The 21150-nt window shown below is 33.6% G+C and overlaps 1 protein-coding gene across 9 annotated transcripts in view; it reads left to right on the top strand.

Annotated features, from left to right (window-relative positions):
• LOC132907080 (uncharacterized) overlaps positions 1-21150 on the top strand; it is a 206959-nt gene that overhangs the window by 116185 nt on the left and 69624 nt on the right. For all 9 annotated transcript variants that reach the window (XM_060959844.1, XM_060959852.1, XM_060959860.1 and 6 more), the window contains one exon: positions 7646-7866. In XM_060959844.1, the coding sequence (XP_060815827.1) occupies positions 7646-7866 (221 nt within the window). The remainder of the gene's footprint in view (positions 1-7645; positions 7867-21150) is intronic.

Raw genomic sequence — 21150 nt, 5'->3', positions numbered from 1 at the left:
ATGCTTATTTATATTTATATATCTATATGTATATAATACATATAAAAGGTATGCTTCAAATTATATCGTGTGCGATCTTGTTTTAATCAGAAAAACCTCAAAGTTACATCGCTAGAAATTATTTTAAATGAAGATTGAAAATAAAGAAAGAATTCCGTTGTTGCATTAACATCATCTAAGCGATATGTTTCTTTTCATTAAACCTTCTCTTCCACTAGCACTGTTTTTTTCTAAGTATGACAAAGTGGCGGGTCGTATCTATTACACACAATCGAGTCATGTACACGATAATTCATCGCCGAAGTGTCCCGATTTTCGATCAGTTATGCAGAAAATACATTATCTTCTGAATGCATGAATCGCTGAAGATGAAATTTCATACTTTGAGTTCACCTTCTTCCCATGAAGTCTCCTAAATCTCGTCGGCTATCGGTGCCATTAAGAAAATCCATCCATAAATTCATACAGAGATTACCAAAGGAATAATAGTGTGTACCCATTGATGTTTAACATAACTGTGTAATCAGTTATCGCTGACATAAAATCCGTCATTCAAATAACACTAATATTATTACACATATCATACGTGCAATGATATACCTAGTATACTTAGTCGACAATGTTCGGCATACATGCAATAGATAAGTGATAATGTTCTGTACTAAACGTAACGTAAATCTAATTGGGTAACCCACCGACCTATTGTAAACTATCGTACGACGCAGGAAACCGTGTTTCATCTACAAATCGAACGTAGTTTTGTACTGCGTTACTTCATCTAGGGTGATATACGTACGTACAGGGTATCCCAGTTAAATCGATCCCAGCAAACATCTCCGAAACTATTTATGATACCGGAAAATGTATCGCACAAAAGTTCTACGGTTTCGAGGGATCCATAATTTGATGGATATACGAAGACCAACTTCATTTTTTTCATGGAACCTTTGTATTTGTTTCTCTTGTTTTTCATACGATAGGTTTCACAAAATAATTGTTTAAAAATCTGCTGAGTAATGACTTTGCTCAATATAAATAACTCTATAACATTCTACAGGGGATGTCAAGATTAATGTATTAAAAAATATATGGTTCTATAAAAAAATAACTCTGAGCTTCATATAAATCGCTTCTCTGCCAAATCGATTAACCCCACACAGAAACATAAAGTAGGAAAATTTGGTGAAATTATATAACATAAGCAACAATGAAACGCGTTTGAAGTAAAATTCCGAAAATTTCAAAAGGTAAAGTTAAACACTTTGTTCTGTGAACAATTCATATGTATCCTCTACGTTTCTACAAAAAGCTACTGACAACGTGTTAAGCCCTTTCCGAAATCATTTGACTCTTGTTCGGAACATTTTACACAATATCCTGAATAGTTTCAAAGACATACGTTTTAAATGGGACACCCTGTATGTATTACATATCTTTCCCTGCACGTACATGTCTTGCATTGCATTTACTCAATGTCCAACGAACGCCTAACTACAAGCTCACTCTTCGTGAAGCTTTCAACCTAGTGAAACTCTTGCTAGAAACAACAGAACGCCCGATGCGCGTTACACACGCCCGTCTCTGCCAAAGACAATCACAGTCTCTCACATGTCGCGGATTTTCATTCTGAGAACAACCAAGCATCGATGCGCAACCAAGTCGTGGACAATGTTGTCCAGGCAACGACTCGCCGCTGCTGCAAAAAGAAGTGATGGATGCCGAGGTTCTGTTTAGAATCTACCTAAACGTGCTGTCTGCAGATCCGACGTCTATTGTTCTTTGGAGATACAGCCTGGCGATTATGAAGGCTCGCTTTAACACGTGCCGTGAACACTCGGTTCACACACTGCTTTCAAAAGGTTCTCACTTTTTGTTAGAGGTGTCTCCAGATATATATATTTTGGAAGAGAGAATTTGTACAGTTTTGTACAGTTTAAATGTTAATTTCTGTACAGCAGCTATAGAAAGTACATTTGTTCTGACTGTAAAAACGTATTTGTATTTATTATAGCACCTGTATTTATTAATATGCATCACTGAATTTATTATAGCATTTATATACTTATCAATTAGACGCGTCTGTAACAACTTTCATATAATTTAGTAGTACTTTGATATAATTCAAAATATTTTCGAACATTTTCCAGTTTCTATGCTTTGATTTGCTTATTTTCTTGGACCTATCCCGTTGGATATGTATTAGGTTGTCCGGAATGTGTATTTCTTTTACAGACACGACTTTTACAACGATGCATCCTTATACAAACATGAAACCTAATCTATCAAACGTTGTGATCTTTATTGATAGAACAAAATGGATCATACGTAAATCGATAAAATAATATAAAACGGAAAATGTTGTGCATCCATTATTTCTTTATAAAACAAAAGAAACTTTACGGACGACCTAATATTTACTACAGCTTATATGAAACGCAAAAATAAGTTTCCTTTCTATGTTCCTCGTGATATTTATGAGATATTGAGTATACATTGAAATCATAATAATATTTACTTTATACTCGTATATCATATTTTACGTCTGTTACAAGGAGATTCTTTGGCACAGCGGATTATTGATTTACTTAGCATACCTTTTCTTGCCTTAAGGATGGTTATTCTAACCTTATAGTATACATTAAATGCAAATGTTTTATACACAATAATAATATTATTACAAATTGGAATTGAGAAAAATTCAATTCCATTCTTTCATCTACATCGAATGAAATATTATTCTCTATACGATATTTATAGAGATTTTACACACATATTATCATTTAATTTTCCTTTCACAAACGTTTCATAAATATCTTGTCTTATCATCATTCTAAATACACTATGAATTGCATGATTTATGAACGATGTATATAGAAATAAAATTAAATGATATTAATTATAATTAACATCACAGTCATTAAACGATAACTTTACCTCAGTTCTGTCTTGATCGCTAAAAAATCAAGGATGATCTAAAAAATCACGCCCGAAATAAACATCACGTTTTTCCACAACTTAATCTTTAGCATTAACTCGGGATAATCTTTCATCTCGTCAATTTCAGAAGGCTTCGTCACGCCGTCAAACCTCTCGGATTTAATGTCGTATTAAAGGCAACGGTGTGTCCTCACCTCGTATCGAGTCAACCCTCTGACGACTTTCATAAAGCTTAACGTGAATCAACGCGACGCGATTTCTCGTGTGCCGTTCGGGGATTAATAATCCCTCGATCACACGCGCGCGACACATCGAATTCGAGCATTTTGGATCTGTTTGAACATTCGAATGTAGGACATCGTGGTTCGCGTAATCTGTGAAGCACATACGTATATTTTGGAACAGCACCGAATGAGAAATTTCCCTGAAATTTCTATACGCTGCTGTGCGCGTTCATATGTTTGTAGATTGTGGAACGAAGCAAATGTATTTCACAAATACAGTTTTCTACGGTTGTTCTATAGATATATCTTTAACAATTCACCGAGATAATTGAGTATACACGATCATAACAGTTTCAGTATCAAATAAGTGACACTAAGTTTCGAATGTTACATGTACGTGGATGGACCGAACGCTTTAGTCTTGGATGTGAATAAAGGAAGCATGATAATTGATGGTTTTAGGACTGACGCGATTAAATTTGTTTTAAGAAAGTGTATTATGTTTGCCTGCAGCGAGTGAAAAAGATTATAAAATAGAGGAAAAGAACATTTTTGAACGACACTCTTCGTTCTAGGCTCTGCATTGCATTTCGTTGCGTTGCATTACACTCTTATTGCGTAACATATTTAATGATAGTTTTATTTTTATATTGAAATCACTTCTAGATATATTATAATAAATATTCTTGTAATAAGAATTACAGTGGAACTTCGTTGTAATTACTCGTGAAAAAGATCTTCACATTTTACCTATTGTTGCCTCCCAGGCTGGTTCTTTTACAGTTACTTTCTTAATCAATGTGTAATGAGCAAAGATTGTCCATGACTAGAAACTCAGTATCAACGCTGTGTTCACGAAAACGTACAGCTTTCTTCTGGGGTACAGTATTCTCTATACCGAACAAAGCAAACAATTTTTCACAATCACTTTTCAACCTGCAACGAACTAAATAGCATAGATGTTTTCCTTTAGTATGGAAGTAGAATGGTGAAGTAAAAATCCCATTTTTAAAATGTTAGAAAATCATGCAGACTTGCCACAGGAAATTTGCTATAGGGAAATTGAAAGAAGGAAGAACGTTTTAAGTTCATGAGCGAAAAAATTGCGAGACACACAGTCCTGTTGCGGGCAATCGAGATCTCCTCCGAAGCATGAAACCAGCTTTTGCAGCAGTTTCCTTCGAACACGGACGAAATTTCCGCAGTGTGTCTATTTAAAGCCACTGTGTAAGTAAAATATTACGCCAGCTGCATGAAACAGGAATAAGGAAAATAAGGATAACGAAAGATTCTGCTAAAGTTAATTATCTTCCCTTTCCCGTTTGGGATTATTTTCATAAATAATAGAATTATTTTTCATATCTATTATCTTCGAAATTAAGATGTAATTATTATGAGGTTGAATTTGCTTAAGATTTAACAATATAATAATTCAACAATATATATAAGTGAATGTTCCACGAAAAGAATTAATGACACTTCAAACAACTCCACCGAATATGAATAAATCAAAATTTTTATTTTCGGACATTAATAGTCGACCTCAGTGTACTTGTTATTTCTTTAGAATATTATTTCTTGTCTTTTTGAGATACACAGTCTATGTTAAATAGGCATATGTTTTGTTAAAGTAAAGACTAATCATTCCATAATTATGTTATTGTTAATTTCACATATTATTGATCTACGATCTACATTGACGTTACCTGGCTTGATGATTTCAATTTTCATTTGGCGAATAGTGTACAATGTTGTAGATTCAATAAGTGAAATGAGACGTAAAATTAGAAATATTATATCGCGAAATTCTATTTTGTTCCGAATTTGTTGCGCGTATATTGCGATAACTAAAGTTTCTCAATTCGCGTTTAACGTGCAGCTTAAAGTTCCTTTGACCGAGAGCAAGAGAAAATCCAAGTTCTGCAGCCGCGCTTGCTTCTGAACACGTTTTATTATACGGCAAATGAACGAGTTTCCATAACGCGAATGATGGTATCGCATTTCCTAACAAATTCCGCTGAAACTTAAGTAGTTAATATACCACAGACTCTGCAAAACTCAGACGATATTAGAAATTGAAAAAAGTACGTAAATTGTCCTCGATAATGTTCAATTTTAAATTCGATTTTGCTCTCGATAAGTTAAATTCTGTTCATAATGGTAGAGCATGAATTTAAGCTTTAAAGTGAAATTGCTTTTTTTTCGTTGCTATTGAATATTGATCGTTAAAGTAAAGAATTACAATTTTTCATGGACTCATTTTAAATCTGAAACTTTGAATATTCTTCGTGACGCAGATTAAAAGGTTTCCATAAACTTGCGATTTGAATTTATTCTGCATCAAAATACAAAATAAATGCGATTGTTTGTTTTAATTATTTCTGAATTTTAGTCACCGATATAAGTTTATATAAAATTTTCGTGCGTTCATTTAAAATTTGAAAATCGAGATCTTTCTCTGGTGGTGTGTAGTACTATATACATATCAAATTTTAATCGAATGTTAAAATTACATTTCAAATGCGAAATTATTATTCAATACCTAAAAGTGTTTAAAATGTTATGCAATGTGAAAATGTACACAATTTATGATCAGTTCCTTTCTACTGTATATTTTTAAACGCTAATATTACATAAACCAGTCCATTGAAAATATCGAAGGTTCTATGTAACATTATTGAATCATTGCAACGCAGTGAAACATGAAAAAATTGACGTAATCCACGCACACAATAAAGAAACTAGGAAACCATCAAGTGCACACACTTTATTGATAGAGAGATCGATACTTCAAATATAGCCAAGCGCGTTTTACTCATATTATTACATCACCTTGTGTGATTGTATAGTTAATTAGGTCGTTCAATTAATTTTTCATCCTGCAATCGATGGAAAAAGCGAGAAGTTAATCGTCAAAATCGATCAATCTATTTCGCTGATTAAGTTGTTCTATTCTCACAGTTACCATTTCAGAGTCGATTTAGCTAACAACTGGAAAACAAATATAGCGCAATAAGTTGTTTTTTTATAAAAATAATATGGTAAATATAAAAATACAGCACAATAAGTTAGACTTGTTTAAGTTTACATTCTTGTTCAAAAGTCTTAGGATGTGTCTTATTTTTTGATAAAACTTTAATACTTGGTGTAAAATTATTAACAATTTTACTAATTATTTCAGTAAAATTATTAATGTAATACATAGTAATATATACTTTCTTTATCGTATAAAGTATCAAGTTATAAATGAGCTATCGGAACATAATTTGCACACTGTCTTTCTCAATTTTGAAGTAAACGTAATAACTGTCTTAAGAATTTTGAGCAATGATTATTTATAATCTGTTATTGTTGATCTATGATCTTACAATACACAAGTTTTAAAATATTTTATCCTATTCAGAAAACTTAAAAAATGTCACATAGTTAGTGCTGGTCATTTCGGTATAGTCAAACGCAATTCGTTTGCTTAGCCCCTTCGTCCTTCCGTGATTGTTTAATAAATTAATAATTACTAACAGATTTTGATAATGGCCAGGAGCTAATAGAAACAGAGCGCTGCTTCAAGTTATAATGCGTTCAATTAATAGTCCTCTCATGAAATTAGGTCGACCGCGACGGGTTAAAGCAATTTAATTGTTCTCGCCAACTATCGAGGAGAAGTCACTTTTCGCCAAAACGTGACCACTCATCCAAACCCCGAAGGCTTATTAATGATAGCACTAACAAGCGGCAACGGTCATTTCGAGTGAAAGCTTCGAAAAGATTCGTGGAGAGCTGGCACTACCCGATTCGTTATAGTAAACGACATTCTTCTTGACATTTCTTCTTTAACTTTCGTTTGGTAAAATTCGAATTGCTGTCAGTTGCTGATTCGTTAATTGAAGATATTTCGGAACCAATGGTATCGGATTAATTAATTATTGGCTTAATAAAACCACTTAGCATACGTTTGTGGGCCAGATTTTAATCGATTGTTATATTAAGCAATAAAAGCGAGAATAAGATAAAAAAATGAAAAAGAATAAAAAGGCTGGTTTTTAATTAAAAACGTATTTAAAAAAAGAAAATAGTTGTCCTAATCAGATATCATTAAGTAATCGACTATAATAACAATATACGGGGAAACTTGTATATGTTGAGCACACGCGGTAACCATATAACAAGGTATCACTCAATTGTTAAAGTCGTATTACTAAAAATAAAAACCTGGAGGGCTTGAAAGTTCATCCAGATTTCCAGAATTTTAACAGTTTCGTGACTTAAGCCAAATATTCTCCCATTTTTACCTCGTAGTCATAAGAGAATTGCCTGGCTCCCCCTCATTAGAAATTTTTTCGTCCGAAAAACTTATTCAAGAGAACAAAGGAGAAAAATTTCAGTTTTCGAGCTGTTCGCTTACAAAATTGCATCTAGACAGACAAACAGAAAAGTAATCTAAATAAAGGTCATTAGAAAATTAAAAGATTTGAAAATTTGTTCAGGTGGATCGTGCGGAGAACGAGGAGGGCCAGGGAGGGGGTGGTCTGTCGACGTTTTCGGCGGGCTGCAGCGGTGCTTCCGGTTCGAGGATGGGCCCAGGGCCCGACTCCGGTAGCAGTGCTCCCTCTTCTGTTCCCCACTCATTGGCAACCTCGAGGGACGACGAAGACGACGAAGACGAAGAAAGCAGTGGGCGACGTTCCAATGGCCACACAGGAACGCGGTGAGTCACTTCGATTCTTTTTCTCCTTATTTTACGGTTTTAATCGGTGTTTCCCTTGGAACGATCCTCCCTACCAAATACCGCACGCTTCCTTGTACGTCGAGCGACGAAGCTCTAAGATCAAGAGCACGTCCTCGTTTTAGAGTTCTATCGAGGATCGTTGGCTGAATTGTCGGCCAAGATTGCGTGGACTCGATGTGTATATTCGGGTTGTAGATCGATTATACGAGTTGGTCTATGATTTCTCTAGAATTCGTAACATCGATGATGGACTTCTTGTGGCACTGATGATTGATTTCTTCGAATAGTTGGCTGGATTTGTATGTTCCTTTCGTTCGCGAAAAGTTCATCAATATCGTAATTGTTAGAAACATTGTTCATTAATTTGAATCATTTTGTATCATCATGTGACTCATAATGCATTTTTCTCATCCTGTTGCGGTCTTTGAAGCCTTGCCTGTTCTATCGCGTATTTTGATTTTTGAGAAATTTCGTAATTTTGGGAAAGAAAGGAGTATTTTAAGTATCCTTGAGGAAAAGGAATCAGGCACGGGGAAAATTGTCATGCAGTTACATTTTTCAGATTATGGAGAGAGAAACTTGTTTTCCTTATATTGCACTTAGTACGAAAAAATTTCGTTCTAGTTCAAGAATAATTATTATGTAATCTAATAATCTTAAATCGAACTGTAAGAACAAAACTTATTTTCAGAATTCTATTTCAGAATGGAAAATATAAAACACATCGTTTCGATAATTACCGTGAATTTCCTTTTAAGGTAATATAGTTTTGCAAAATTACGAATTATTAAAGCGATTCTCATAACCAGAAAATTCACAAACCTATCAGAGGAACAGGAGTGATAGATCTCGTTATGAATACCTGTCGCAGAAAAATAATTTCCGTAGCAAGACCGCAGCAAGATTTCACTATTTTCTCATCTATCTTCTTTCTATATGCCTCCGCTTTCTTCTTCCGCCTTCCCGGGAAATGTTCAAATTTAAAGAAAGATATGGCAAAAGTGAATTTTGCCTAGGAAACGCGCACCGAATTATTCGTGGCAACACTTGGGCGATAATCCGTACGAAGCATAGAACCCACGAGAATTTTAATTCGACACGTTGCGACCAACAAACCAATTCCAGTGGAAAATGAATTCGAGTGAAACGAGGGTGGTGGCAGGAAAATACTTCGCGAATGATGGAAACGAAGGGTTCGCAGATTAGAAGTTTATTTCGTCCTGCGAGAGTTGATTTTAAATATAGAAATTCTAGATGTTAGAAGTTCGCATTTTAATAAATTTCGGAAATATTTTCGGTAATAAAATAGTTCTGGAAAAGTAGTGTTCGATATTCACATTGATTTATCGCGATATGTTCCAAATATGCAAAAAATATGTTACTTTTCTTGCAGATATTAGTTTCGAAAGATATAAGCAGGACCTATAGAATAAAGTGTTTTTCAATAAAATAAATGAACTAATTAACAGTGCAACATTTGATAGCTTTACTATAAACTTTACTGTTTGTTACATTATAGTGGTGTTTTCAATTCAAAATTCATTAATTCAAAGTAAACTCCATCAAGTAGAGAATAAAATCATATTAATTTATGAATACTTTAATTAAAATTAATTTCAATCTAAAAAGATACAATTCGAAACAAAATTGTTAATATGATGTTTTATAAGATATGAAAATATAATAATAGCCTCTTACAAGAAGTGAATGTGAGATGAAAGGAAGTAGAAATGAGGCTAATAAATGATTCGTAACAAAGGAAAATTATTTGTCCTTCGAGATTTAATTAAAATCTTCGAAGTCTTTTAATGTCCAATAGATTCGTAGAATTTATAATCCTAAATATCTTTGATCGTTAAAAAACGTATACAGTAGGTTTTTTCAGGAGCTTATATAATAAATTTAAAATGTGTACATACATACGTGTGTCTATATATATGTGTGTGTGTGTTATAATCCAACTGTGAATTTTCCTGCATTTATAGGACATTTGAAGATGTAAAAATGCACAGAATGCAGATAATTTGCAAAGATATATAAAATATCCAAAATATAGTACTCTCTATAATATCTAGTAAGTGGAACCATTTTCTGTGGTACCTAAATGTCATTTCTTTAACTATATTCATAAAGATATAAATTTGCATATACATCCGCAGACTAGTTGTAATACTAAATGATATTAGTCACGTACCAAACGGTGGGAATCGAAATTGTTCAGAAGCATTAAAATTCTTGATAGTACGAAGATTAAATCAACCCTGGATTAATATCGATATCTGGGTTAGAAGTAAGTTTCAGTCCATGGAAATTAATTGCGAGTACTTGTCGCGGCGAATTGCTTGAACATGTAAATTGATGGCCAGCCAATTTACCGATACAACTCAAAAATGAGCAAAAAAATGATTTTGTTACTTCTGATTCAAATGTATCTAATTTAATTAATTTAAATAATCATTCTCGACCCTTTACGATACTTATTTCCTTAAATTAATTTCCTATCCCCCTGTAAAAGTAGGTGCAATTATAAAAATATCATTTACACATGAAACAAAGGAAAATGCTTTTCCTAAGGAAATAGCAGCATAAAGATTCTCTTTACAAAACACTCAAAACAATTAAAATAGTTTCTGTAAGTTACAAAGAAGCATATAAAAAAGTGATTGGCACGAGAAGACGTTAGTTTTAGATGCAACTATTCAAACAAAATAATATCAAATCATATATTTGCTAACTCCTTTATTGAATCGTAATTATACTATATCTGTTATCAGAGAAAAATATCAAGGAGATCGTTCGAAAGCATTCGTTTGATATAAGAAATACCTTCGATTCAAGAAATTCCTCCGTTTTCCATTTTTACACAGTTTTAGATTGCCTTTGCAAAATTTCTGGAAATAGTTCTCCTGGTGGAATTCTTAAATAGAAATGCTCAAATAGTCGACATTTCGTCACATTAATGACGCAAGAGAAAATATCAAGAATGTGTTAAACGTCACTTCCATTTCTTTCAGACATTCACCGTGCGCGTAATACAGCTTCTTGTTCATGGAGGTAAAGCCCTATAACATAGAATTCCAGCTTTCTTAGCCGATGGGGACAAGTTTTGTGCTTGCAAGCACGTAACTACGAGTACGTGATATCCGTGACAGGAACGTGCACAAAACGTGTCACCAATTTTGACAAGTTCCTTGAGCGTTTTACGGTTATATACTTGGTGAGAAATTGCCTTCTTATAAAGACGATGTTCTATCGAAAATATGTTTAAAGTGACACTAATTTCAAGTACCTGGCGAAGGAATTTAACGATGATATAAATTTACTAGGAAATCGTACTAGATTAATTGATAAACTTATCAAAGAGTATAGTTCCTTTCATCAAAAATCAGCTTTACTAATATTCTACGAAACAGTAAAAAAGTTCAATTCAAAAAGTTCAAAGACAGACACTGTCGAACAATCAGATCGAATCGACAATTTGCAAATTGAAAATGAAACTAGGAATAACAAAAATGGTGTATTTCGTGTGCAAACTTCGTGCAATATTAACAAAGATGAAATGAAAGGAAGTACAGTTACATTTACTTCCCTCTAAAATGAAATTAATTGAAAGTAATTCGTCTCAAAGAGATTAATTAGATCTAGCAAAAGTTGAATTATTCACTTTGCGGTAGTTCACGTACGTTACGCTCAAATTATTGCGCGTATCGCACCAAAGGCGAAGATTGGAATATTTTTGAATATTTAACACAATGATTAAAATTCATTCATTCAACTACTCTAAGCTCTCCATAAAATTAGAAAATGATGCAACGAGATTTTCTTCAGTTGAAAATCTCCGTAAAATAGATATTTTCTGAGCAATCCGTCTTATTTGACACTGCTGTACCAAATTTTATTTTGCAACAAATTAACTATTATTCATTTCTTTTTCTTTGCAAATTCATTTTAGAATAAATATTATTACGATACAAATTCTGATAAATGAGATATATCCTTTTACAGTAGGAAGTTACTGTACGATAAAAGGTTCGCTTTTCAAAATGAAATAAAAAAGACATAAAAATTTGTGTTTTTGGCTTTTAATTTATATAAAATATAATAATTATCTATTTTGTCTTTGTGATATATTTGTTTTATAAAATTACTCGAATACTTTACTTTAATTGCATTATGTCACTGAACATTTTCGACAGACAAATTGACTGCTGGATTTAAAAAGCGACAGAAACGTACTATCGTGATCGTTCAATTTAACAGTCGTTCCCGCGAACGGGTCGCATTTTTTACGGTCCTGTGTTACGCATGTGAAGGGAAATTAAGGTAAATTTGCTGGGACTGCTCAGTCAACGTGTGAAATGAGAATGAATCTCGCCTCGAACTGGTTTCATTCGATTCACTTGCAAATTAACGTCAATCAGTGCTTTTTAGTCGACACTTGATTTCCGTAACAATAATTACAATCCGCACTGAACCAGCGTATAATACACGGAGGAAAAATAAGATAATATTATTTCGTAATCAAATATTATACACATATGAAGAAATAAGAAACTGTAACTAAACTCAAGAATATAATTATGTCATTATATAAGACATATAATCATATAAAAATAAGTGAAAAATATTTAAGATTTTATTCCTACCTTATTATCTTCTTAATTGTAACACGAAGATTGTCATCAGATAATAAAATGTAAATGAAAAATTCTGGTAAAAAGAATTTTTATTTGAGTCCACCAGGAATAAGAAGATAAAAAATATATATATAGTAAACAAAATTAAAGTCATGTCATCAGCTTGGTTCAGAAGTAATTTCGCAGTCTTTTTCGCGTTATACCACAGCAGACAAGATCTTTTAATACCATTAATGAGATTTAATAACGTCGATGCTGTGTCGCTCTCACGAACGGCAAGGTAATTACTTTCAAGCCAATTACATTTTATATTCGAGTGCGACGAGATACGTGGCTTACCTTAGCTTTGAATCGAAGCATCCTTTTAGCGTCTAACTAGCCGTCATTTTTCTGTTCTCGAACTCTGACACGTTTTTACACTACATGTATTGAAAGCTAAATTCAAAAAAGGAAAATTTATAATCTAAAGACGACGCAAATGTTCACTATACAGGGTGTTCGGTAAGTGGGTAAAACAGTTCTGGAAGGACAGAATCATTTCGACAGCCAAAGAGAAATTTTAGGAGAATTTTATAAAGTTGGGATTAATTGTAGACTTAGTATAGGTTTAATTGTCAATAACAAAAACAAAGCTGAAAATGCAATTCTTTTATCTTTGATTTTCATCTTGTTTTAGCTTCAAGCATCACCCCTAAAAGTTTTTTTACACCTATAGCCGAACACCCTGTATACAGTATAGAGTCATTATTAGACTACGAACGTTTATACAAATTCATATGTTTATGAATTATATACAATTAAAGCAATAGGATCTGAGCAGAGATTTGTTTCATTCACTTTGAATTAGTACTATACTTTGCATATTTTATAAATTTTTATATAGCGTATCATATACTATATGTATTTTTAAGGCTTCAAATTTTCCATAAACGTGTAAACATTCACAATCCACCTATCATTTATTAATGTATCGATACAAAATTGATCCGTTAATTATAAAATTGTTCTTCATATCTTTAGACAAGAAATTAGTTTGTTCAGTAATCTAATACAATTTCGTTATTAAGAAATCAGTAATTTTCGTTATTAAATAAAATAGCTCACGTTGTACTAAAAAATAAAAGAAAGTTGGAAATAGTTGCATAAAAGCTGCTTATGAACGAGTTAAAAAAATTTCACCGAAAATCAAGAGGAATTAGCTAGCTCATTGCTTTAGAAACCACGAACAAAATAAAGAAAAATTAAGAATAATTGCATAAAAACCACATATGAACGAGTTAAAAAAATTTCATGGGAAATCAAAAGAAATTAGGTAGCTCATTCCCTGACAAAGTATATGCTTAATTACTTGGTTTACGTTGTTACGGTTTCCAGTCAGACGCAATAAGGGCATACCATCTGGGAGCTTTAATCAAAAGTGGAGCTCTCGAAAGACTTTGCAACAAATTCCTCCAACTTTGATTTAACAAGCTTTGCCGATCCTCGAGTAGGAAGTCGACTCGAATCTCTACGTAGGCGTATCAAGAACTTCTCATCTTCTCGAATCAGAACTGTCGTTTATTCAATGTCGAGTTCCTCTGTGTTCAATACGTATTCGTACACGAGTATTTTTACTCTTTTTTATCATGTTGCAAAGATATTATCACATATTGTTTTGTACATTTTTGCACAATCGGATAACTATGTCGTACAAGATTAAACTACCATGCTTAGCTTTATTAAATTATTGTTCATTGTTACGTCTATAGATACGAACCAAAATAGGAATTATTTTGTAGCCAACATTTCAAGGAATATATGTAGTTATATTTTTTTAAAAAACTAGTTTCTCCCTTTCTGGGAGAAATTTGCGAAATAAGAATTTATTTATCATTTCTAGCAGTATTACGAAACAAAAAATATTGCTTAAATACATCAAATTGTTTGAAATAAACAATTTAGTATTTCTTATTTGAAAACATATTATACAAGAAACAATTATTAAGAAATAGAAAAATTATCAGGTATTACCATAATACTTGAGCGATACTTATACAGAGCTCAAGTCACAAATAGGTGAAATTTTTCTTTATCACGATTTGATTATTTTACTAAAACATTCGAAAAGTTAATTTGAATTACCATTACCAATCTTGGATACATCACAGTTTGTGTTAAATACTTTATTGATAACATAACCCGAAAAAAATTGATCCTACGACAGAAACCTTAGCGATGAATAACTTTCCTAATTACGAATAAGAATAATTAATCATCATAAATTAACTACCTTAGAAGAATGTATAAATGAATAAAGTATACAAATAAAATAAAATATAAAACAAAACGAAAGAAAAGATAGAAAATAACATATAAATTTTTATATATACAGGGTGCGCCGTTAGAATCCGGACAAAAGAAGTTTTGTGCAGAAAGTTGTTTATTTAAGTCAATACACAAAAACACATGAAAATGTTGTTATATCTCATTTAAAGGGTCCTTGCTGAGAACTTTTATTCTATGTAACCACCCTCTGCCTCTATGACCTGCTCTATTCTTGCTCTAAAGCGCGAGCACGCTGACTTCAACTGGTCGCGTTTAATTGTCGCGAATTCTGACTCGATAGCAGCTCGTAGGGAGTTGACGTTGGGGTGCCTGCATTTATTAGTTTGTCTCTCGATAACGCCCCACACGTAATAGTCCAATGGGTTTAGGTCGGGACTGTTAGGAGGCCAGAAATCTTTCGACCAAAACATGTCCACATTGTCAGAGAGCCAATTTTGAACAAGATGACTTGTGTGAGCAGGTGCGCCATCTTGTTGAAATAAATACGGCCTTCCAGAAGCCGTAATTTCCATCCACGGCTTTATTACTGTCTTCAGGACCTCCAAATAAACCTCCTTTGTGATTCTTTCGCCTTTTTGGAAGAAGTGCGGAGGCATGACGTCGCCCTCACTTGAGACAACGCTCAAAACGTGAACACTTGCTGGAAATTTGGTTTTGCCCACAACAGGAACATCTTCGAGATTGTGGGCCAGCCAACGGTCGTTCCTCCGATTCACTTTGGCATCCACCCGGCGCGAAGACTTTCTATAATCGCCGCTCTTCTATCGTATTCCGGGTTTTGCTTAACGAGTTCTGTCATTTTGAGGTTATAGAAGACTTATTGACATATTTAACTAACTTCAGAGTCAATCAGCACAAACATCTGAATTCTAATATGGTGGGAACTACAAATTGAATTCTGTCCGAATTCTAACGGCGCACCCTGTAGACTATATGAAGTGTAGTTTTCGGAGGAATGAACCAATTTATTATAACATATGTAAAACGATAGCTTAATCAGCGTAATACTAAAAAGGAAACCGTGACATTCAGAATACAATATTAACTGTTTCGAGCTATCCGTCACTACCGTCCGTGTTAAAACTATGATTGTTGCTGACATTTCTATGCCATTTCGGGATTCTAAATTTAATATGACTATATAAATACGTCGTTTGATTGTAATTGATTTTCTTATCATCTATCGAGCGAGCATTATTGTCTTGAATAAGATCTTTAGCGTCAAGATAAATGAACGATTGGGGCGGCAGAAAACTGGATTTACAAGCGCGCTCAAAATATAGTTCTTGAGGATGTATAAATCATAGTGTTGATTGGACTATTGTTTGGAATCATACGGATTCCCGCCCAATAGAAGTGACATAATCTAACGGTGTCCTCGGACTATTAATGTACAGGGTGTTCCAGAATAAGTAGGAAATATTTTAGGGGTGGTTTCTGCACAACTAAAGAGTAAAGAAAAGTTCCTATGAATGTATATCCTATTTCACTTTGTTTTCGAGTTATAGCAGGTCTTCTTTCACAATAGACATCAACGCGTGAAGATCACTGACGACGTAAAAATATTTGGTCAAGAAACTAAACAAAGTTTCCAGATCTGTACATCTGGAAAGAGCAAAATAGTCATTGATGAAACATCTGCAAGCTTGTATTGAAACGCAAGAAAACCATTTCGAACATCTCTTGTAATAGGTAGCATATAAAATATTTCCTATTTATTCTGGGATACCTGTATATTGTCAATATTTCAAAGTTTTCAACTAAAAGGATCAATACGCATTGTCCATATAATATTGTCGACATTTATTGACAAACCGCGTTTTCGTTGAGAACTTTGAAATGTTGACGATATCATTGACTGTCTGAAGGTATCCTGAGACACTAACATGATGTTCCATAGAATTTAGCAAGAAAGAACCGTGATAATACCTCTTAACAGATTCTTCACGCTACAAATAACGCAACTTGAAGCACGACAATCGCGTGGTTCGCTCATAGCAAACGTAATTTCGCATTATTTCCCTCTTCGTCCGCCGTTTCCAACAGAGGGAATGGATTGCGTGGTAATTAGAGCGAGAATATTTTTTTCGTGCACACACCGTGGCCGACGCTTCGTATTTCACATAGAAAATCCCTCATTTTCCATCAGATTAAGGCCAGCTACGTGCCAGTTCTGTTTCACGTTTCGCCCCTGATGTTCCATCATATACGTGTCCGTAATTCGTCCACCATCGTGGATCTGGTCCAGACTATAATACAACCATCTCTCCCCAAATCCGCGCGAAATTACACCGGCACGAACAAAAAAAAGGGAAATACATGAATGGGTGAGGGTAGCCGCGTAACAATGCGATCAAAACGAGGTACGTGACCGAGAGCAGAATCGCAAAAGGGTGAACTGACGCTTGAACGCGACAATTTCGAGAAATACCGGTGGGTGGAAAATTTTCAAACGATTCGATCGATGTTGTTGCCCCTTGTTTGCTAGCCCAGTTGAAAGTGACCTCGATTATTTAACAAATTGACTGTCATGTTGATGATCCACGTTTGTTACAATGCATTATTTGGAATAACTAAAATAAGATAAGTTTCATGAACTAAAAGATTTTTAACGATGTAAATGACTCGGATAAGATTTTTTAAAGTAAGTACGCAAAGACAATATAATATTTCGGAAAAATTAAACGTTACGATGCAGTATATTTGTAAGACATTGTTGTATATTTATGAAATGCAATTACGATTGTGGAATAAAGAAAGTCTATGAAATATGGTTGATGATCAAGATATAACGCAATTTACCGAGATTAAAAAGTTTGATGAGTGCGCAGGACGATCAAAATAAAATACAAGTTAGATGAATTAAAAAGTTTGACGAAGATCAAACTACGATATAACTTGGAAAGATTAAAGATGTGTAGAGTGCACAGTGCACACTCTGATCAAAATACGGTTCATCTTTGAAAACTTGGAGTTTGACGGATGTGCAGAAAATTTAAACTAAAGTACAACCTCTCGATACGATATAATTATCTCTAAACGAATATGTAAATTCACGATCTCACAGTTGCATAAAAATTACGACGAATTTAGAAAATCTATTCAGATCAGTTATTTTTTTATCAAAAATAGTGAAACTTCTCTAATTTTTCTCTCAAATGTATCACTTATGATAAAAACACTATAAATTAACAGCGTAAATACTCTGCATAATATTTTCTATTAATTGTTTTTTTCAAATATAATTCCATTTCATAAGATTATAGAGTTTCTTCGTACTTATCTATTACATATTCTTTCATCAGTCACTGTATCTATATTGTCTGATGTAATGTCTAATAATTGCATAATGCACACAATGTTCAGTCTCAATGCTAAATACATTCAGATCAATATGAATTACTATGCGTGCAGTACGAACCATGCAATTTGCAGAATCAATATCTGGCCAGTGCATTAGCCAATGCCATAGCTCATAATATCCACATTAATTTGACGAGGTAGGTTCTTGAGTGCAGAAACATATAGGTGTCCATCTTAATGCAAGAAGTCGATCTTCAAGAGTATCGGGGAATCACGGAGAAAATAAAAGTTCTGGTTAACCAAATCAAAATTTATTACTCAATATCGTGATCGTTCTATCTCTGTGCTTCGTGCGATGTATCGCCCGTGCGCTTTGTGAATTTTTCAACTACGGAACATTTAAATGCATTGAAAATTTATTGGTCGACGAATCTGATGGAACGCGCGATGACGATTGCCGTCGATCATTTCCGATGTACGAACAAGATAAATCGAAGCGTCGAAATTTTTGAGAAATTGCGAATAGCTGTTTGTTTAGAAATTGAAACGTAGAGAAATTTATAACTTACTAAAAGAAACATGAAGGCAAGAAGAAGAGCGACTTGCGACGAATCAAATTGAAACGTTTACAAAATATTCTTTCAATTCCTTGGAGAGGATTACATTGAATAATTTTGTTTCCTGAGTGGAAGAAGAATTGATTGAAGATTTCTCTTTCTTTTTCTAATTGAAGAGTCGAATAAAGTTTTTTAGAATTTGAAGTAAGTACAATCTTGTCCAGGGTGCTTCAGAGGAGATAAATCTTAAAATAAAGTAAAATTGAATACGGTAGATTGATTGACCATCTCGAGGACAAAGCAGTTCGTATTAGAACAATATTACGATGTAATAAAAAATCCATAAATTTTAAAACTAAAATTCAAATTTACAGAATATCGCTAAAGAATGATGAAATTACTAACAGTATGACATATTAATGTACGAAACTTAAAGGGAATATTTTGTACGTTTCCTCCTTTTTACTCGCATCTCGTAGCTTAATGTAAAATTGTAACATGTTAATTTTTCTCCTTTTCTTAATACTTCTCTTCCTCTACTCATGACTTCGTCCTAGCGTTTCGACATTTCTACCATGATTCTCATTTTGCTCACGAAGACCACCGTCATTAGGTATTCCTGTAGACTCGATATCTCGCGAACTCTTGGCTCGCCGTGTTCCGCAGAAAGGTAGGTCTCAACTAATCACGTTGACCGACCACTCAAGAATACATAATGGTGCCGAACGTTCATTTTCATGACTCATCAGTGTCGATCTCGTATCACCCACGACGAAAGATCGGCGAGAAAACTTTACGATAAAGCTTAAGAGAAATTTTCGCGACTTCGTTAGCGTCGATCGTGTTCTCATTGAGAAATCGAAAACTGAAAAAGAATTTCCTCAGCGGATGGTAGTGCAGACGTTAGTTCGGTTCATGGAAAACAAATGGAATTGGTGTTCCGTTGAACCGGATGATGAGATTTGCCATGGGAAAGACAAACTCGATATTCTACAATGCGATGGAGATGGACAGACGGACACAGAGTAAAATGAGTGAATGTGATCGCGTGCGTGCGAAATTACGTTAGTGGAAGGATGCTGGAAAATTGAAAGAGTGAAAGATAAAAAGAAGGGAAAGGATGTGTGCGGAAAAAAGAGGGAGAATGGACGATCAATTTTTATTATTTGACCTGTTAACGATCCCCATTGAAGAATCAAAGGTTAGAGCGAGCTCTTGTATATGGAAACGTTGAATAGAAGGCTTTAATACAATATGCCAGATACTTGAAGCGAGATGGTAGAAAATAAAAGAGTTTCACGAGCAAACGATCGGAATCCACATCAAAAAAGAAAGCAATTTAGTTACGCTTCTCTTCTCGGACGATATTATAGAGTAATTTGGGTCATTTGAGAGAGAGATAGATAGAGAGAGAGAGAGAGAGAGAGAGAGAGATGCTTTCGGCATGTTGCTCTACGTAGATTGTTTACAATGGGGGAGAAATACTGTCGCGTTTTTGTAACCTCGTACATTATATTTACAACCGAAAGAGACAATTTTCTTAACCCTTTGCCTTACAATCTTTTCACTTTTAGTAATTGTTATCTGTTTGCAATTGCAACGTTATATTAAATATAAAGTATAAACAAATTATACCCAATTACGTATTGTGATTTTGTATTAATCGTCAGACAGAAGAATTGAAATTAAAGTTGGAGTCTGAACTAGAAATTTATTAAGAAATAATAAAATCTCCTTTTGTTGTATTGAAATCATAATTCGTACTCGAGTATACCATAGTATTATGAGGCAAGAGGTTAGGCGATTTTCTGACATTATTTTCGGCTTAAATTGGGTAATCATTATGAACGTAGAATCACGCGATCCGAGTTTAAGAGGAGTCGTTAATCTTTCTTGGATATTTAGAAACATTTTGATTTCTCTGCATTGCATGATATTAAACTTGACAGTTTAGTATTTTATATATACAGAATATATAAATAAAAAATTGGACTTCGATTTGTGAGTAATTAATATGATAAATAGTACACTAAATTCATATTTTCATACTCAATATTTTAGAAATTTTAACGCACCTTTTATCGTAGATTCGTTCAATTATCAAAGCACATTTAAGACGTAGAATTATATTTATGGCGAAGTTCTATATATTAATTAGCAAAGAAATATGAATATCACACAAACAATGTTTATTGTAATATTAATGACTTAAAATAAAGAGCATGGTCGCACCAGTTTACTGCAACAGCACAATTAATATAACTATGTTATACTAATCAAAAGGAAGATTAATGAGTCGTATTTATCAAATAACGTGTATTCTGACAACGAAAGCATTAAACATTCTCCCTAATTTATTGCAGCATATGTGATAATTGTAGTTGGAACCAAAATCTTTGACTGTTTAAAATTATTCAATCGTGCTATGTATTTTGTCATCA

The sequence above is a fragment of the Bombus pascuorum genome, chromosome 1 (genome assembly GCF_905332965.1).
Source record: "Bombus pascuorum chromosome 1, iyBomPasc1.1, whole genome shotgun sequence".
Classification (NCBI taxonomy): Eukaryota; Metazoa; Arthropoda; class Insecta; order Hymenoptera; family Apidae; genus Bombus; species Bombus pascuorum.
This window is presented reverse-complemented; position numbering and strand designations above follow the sequence as displayed.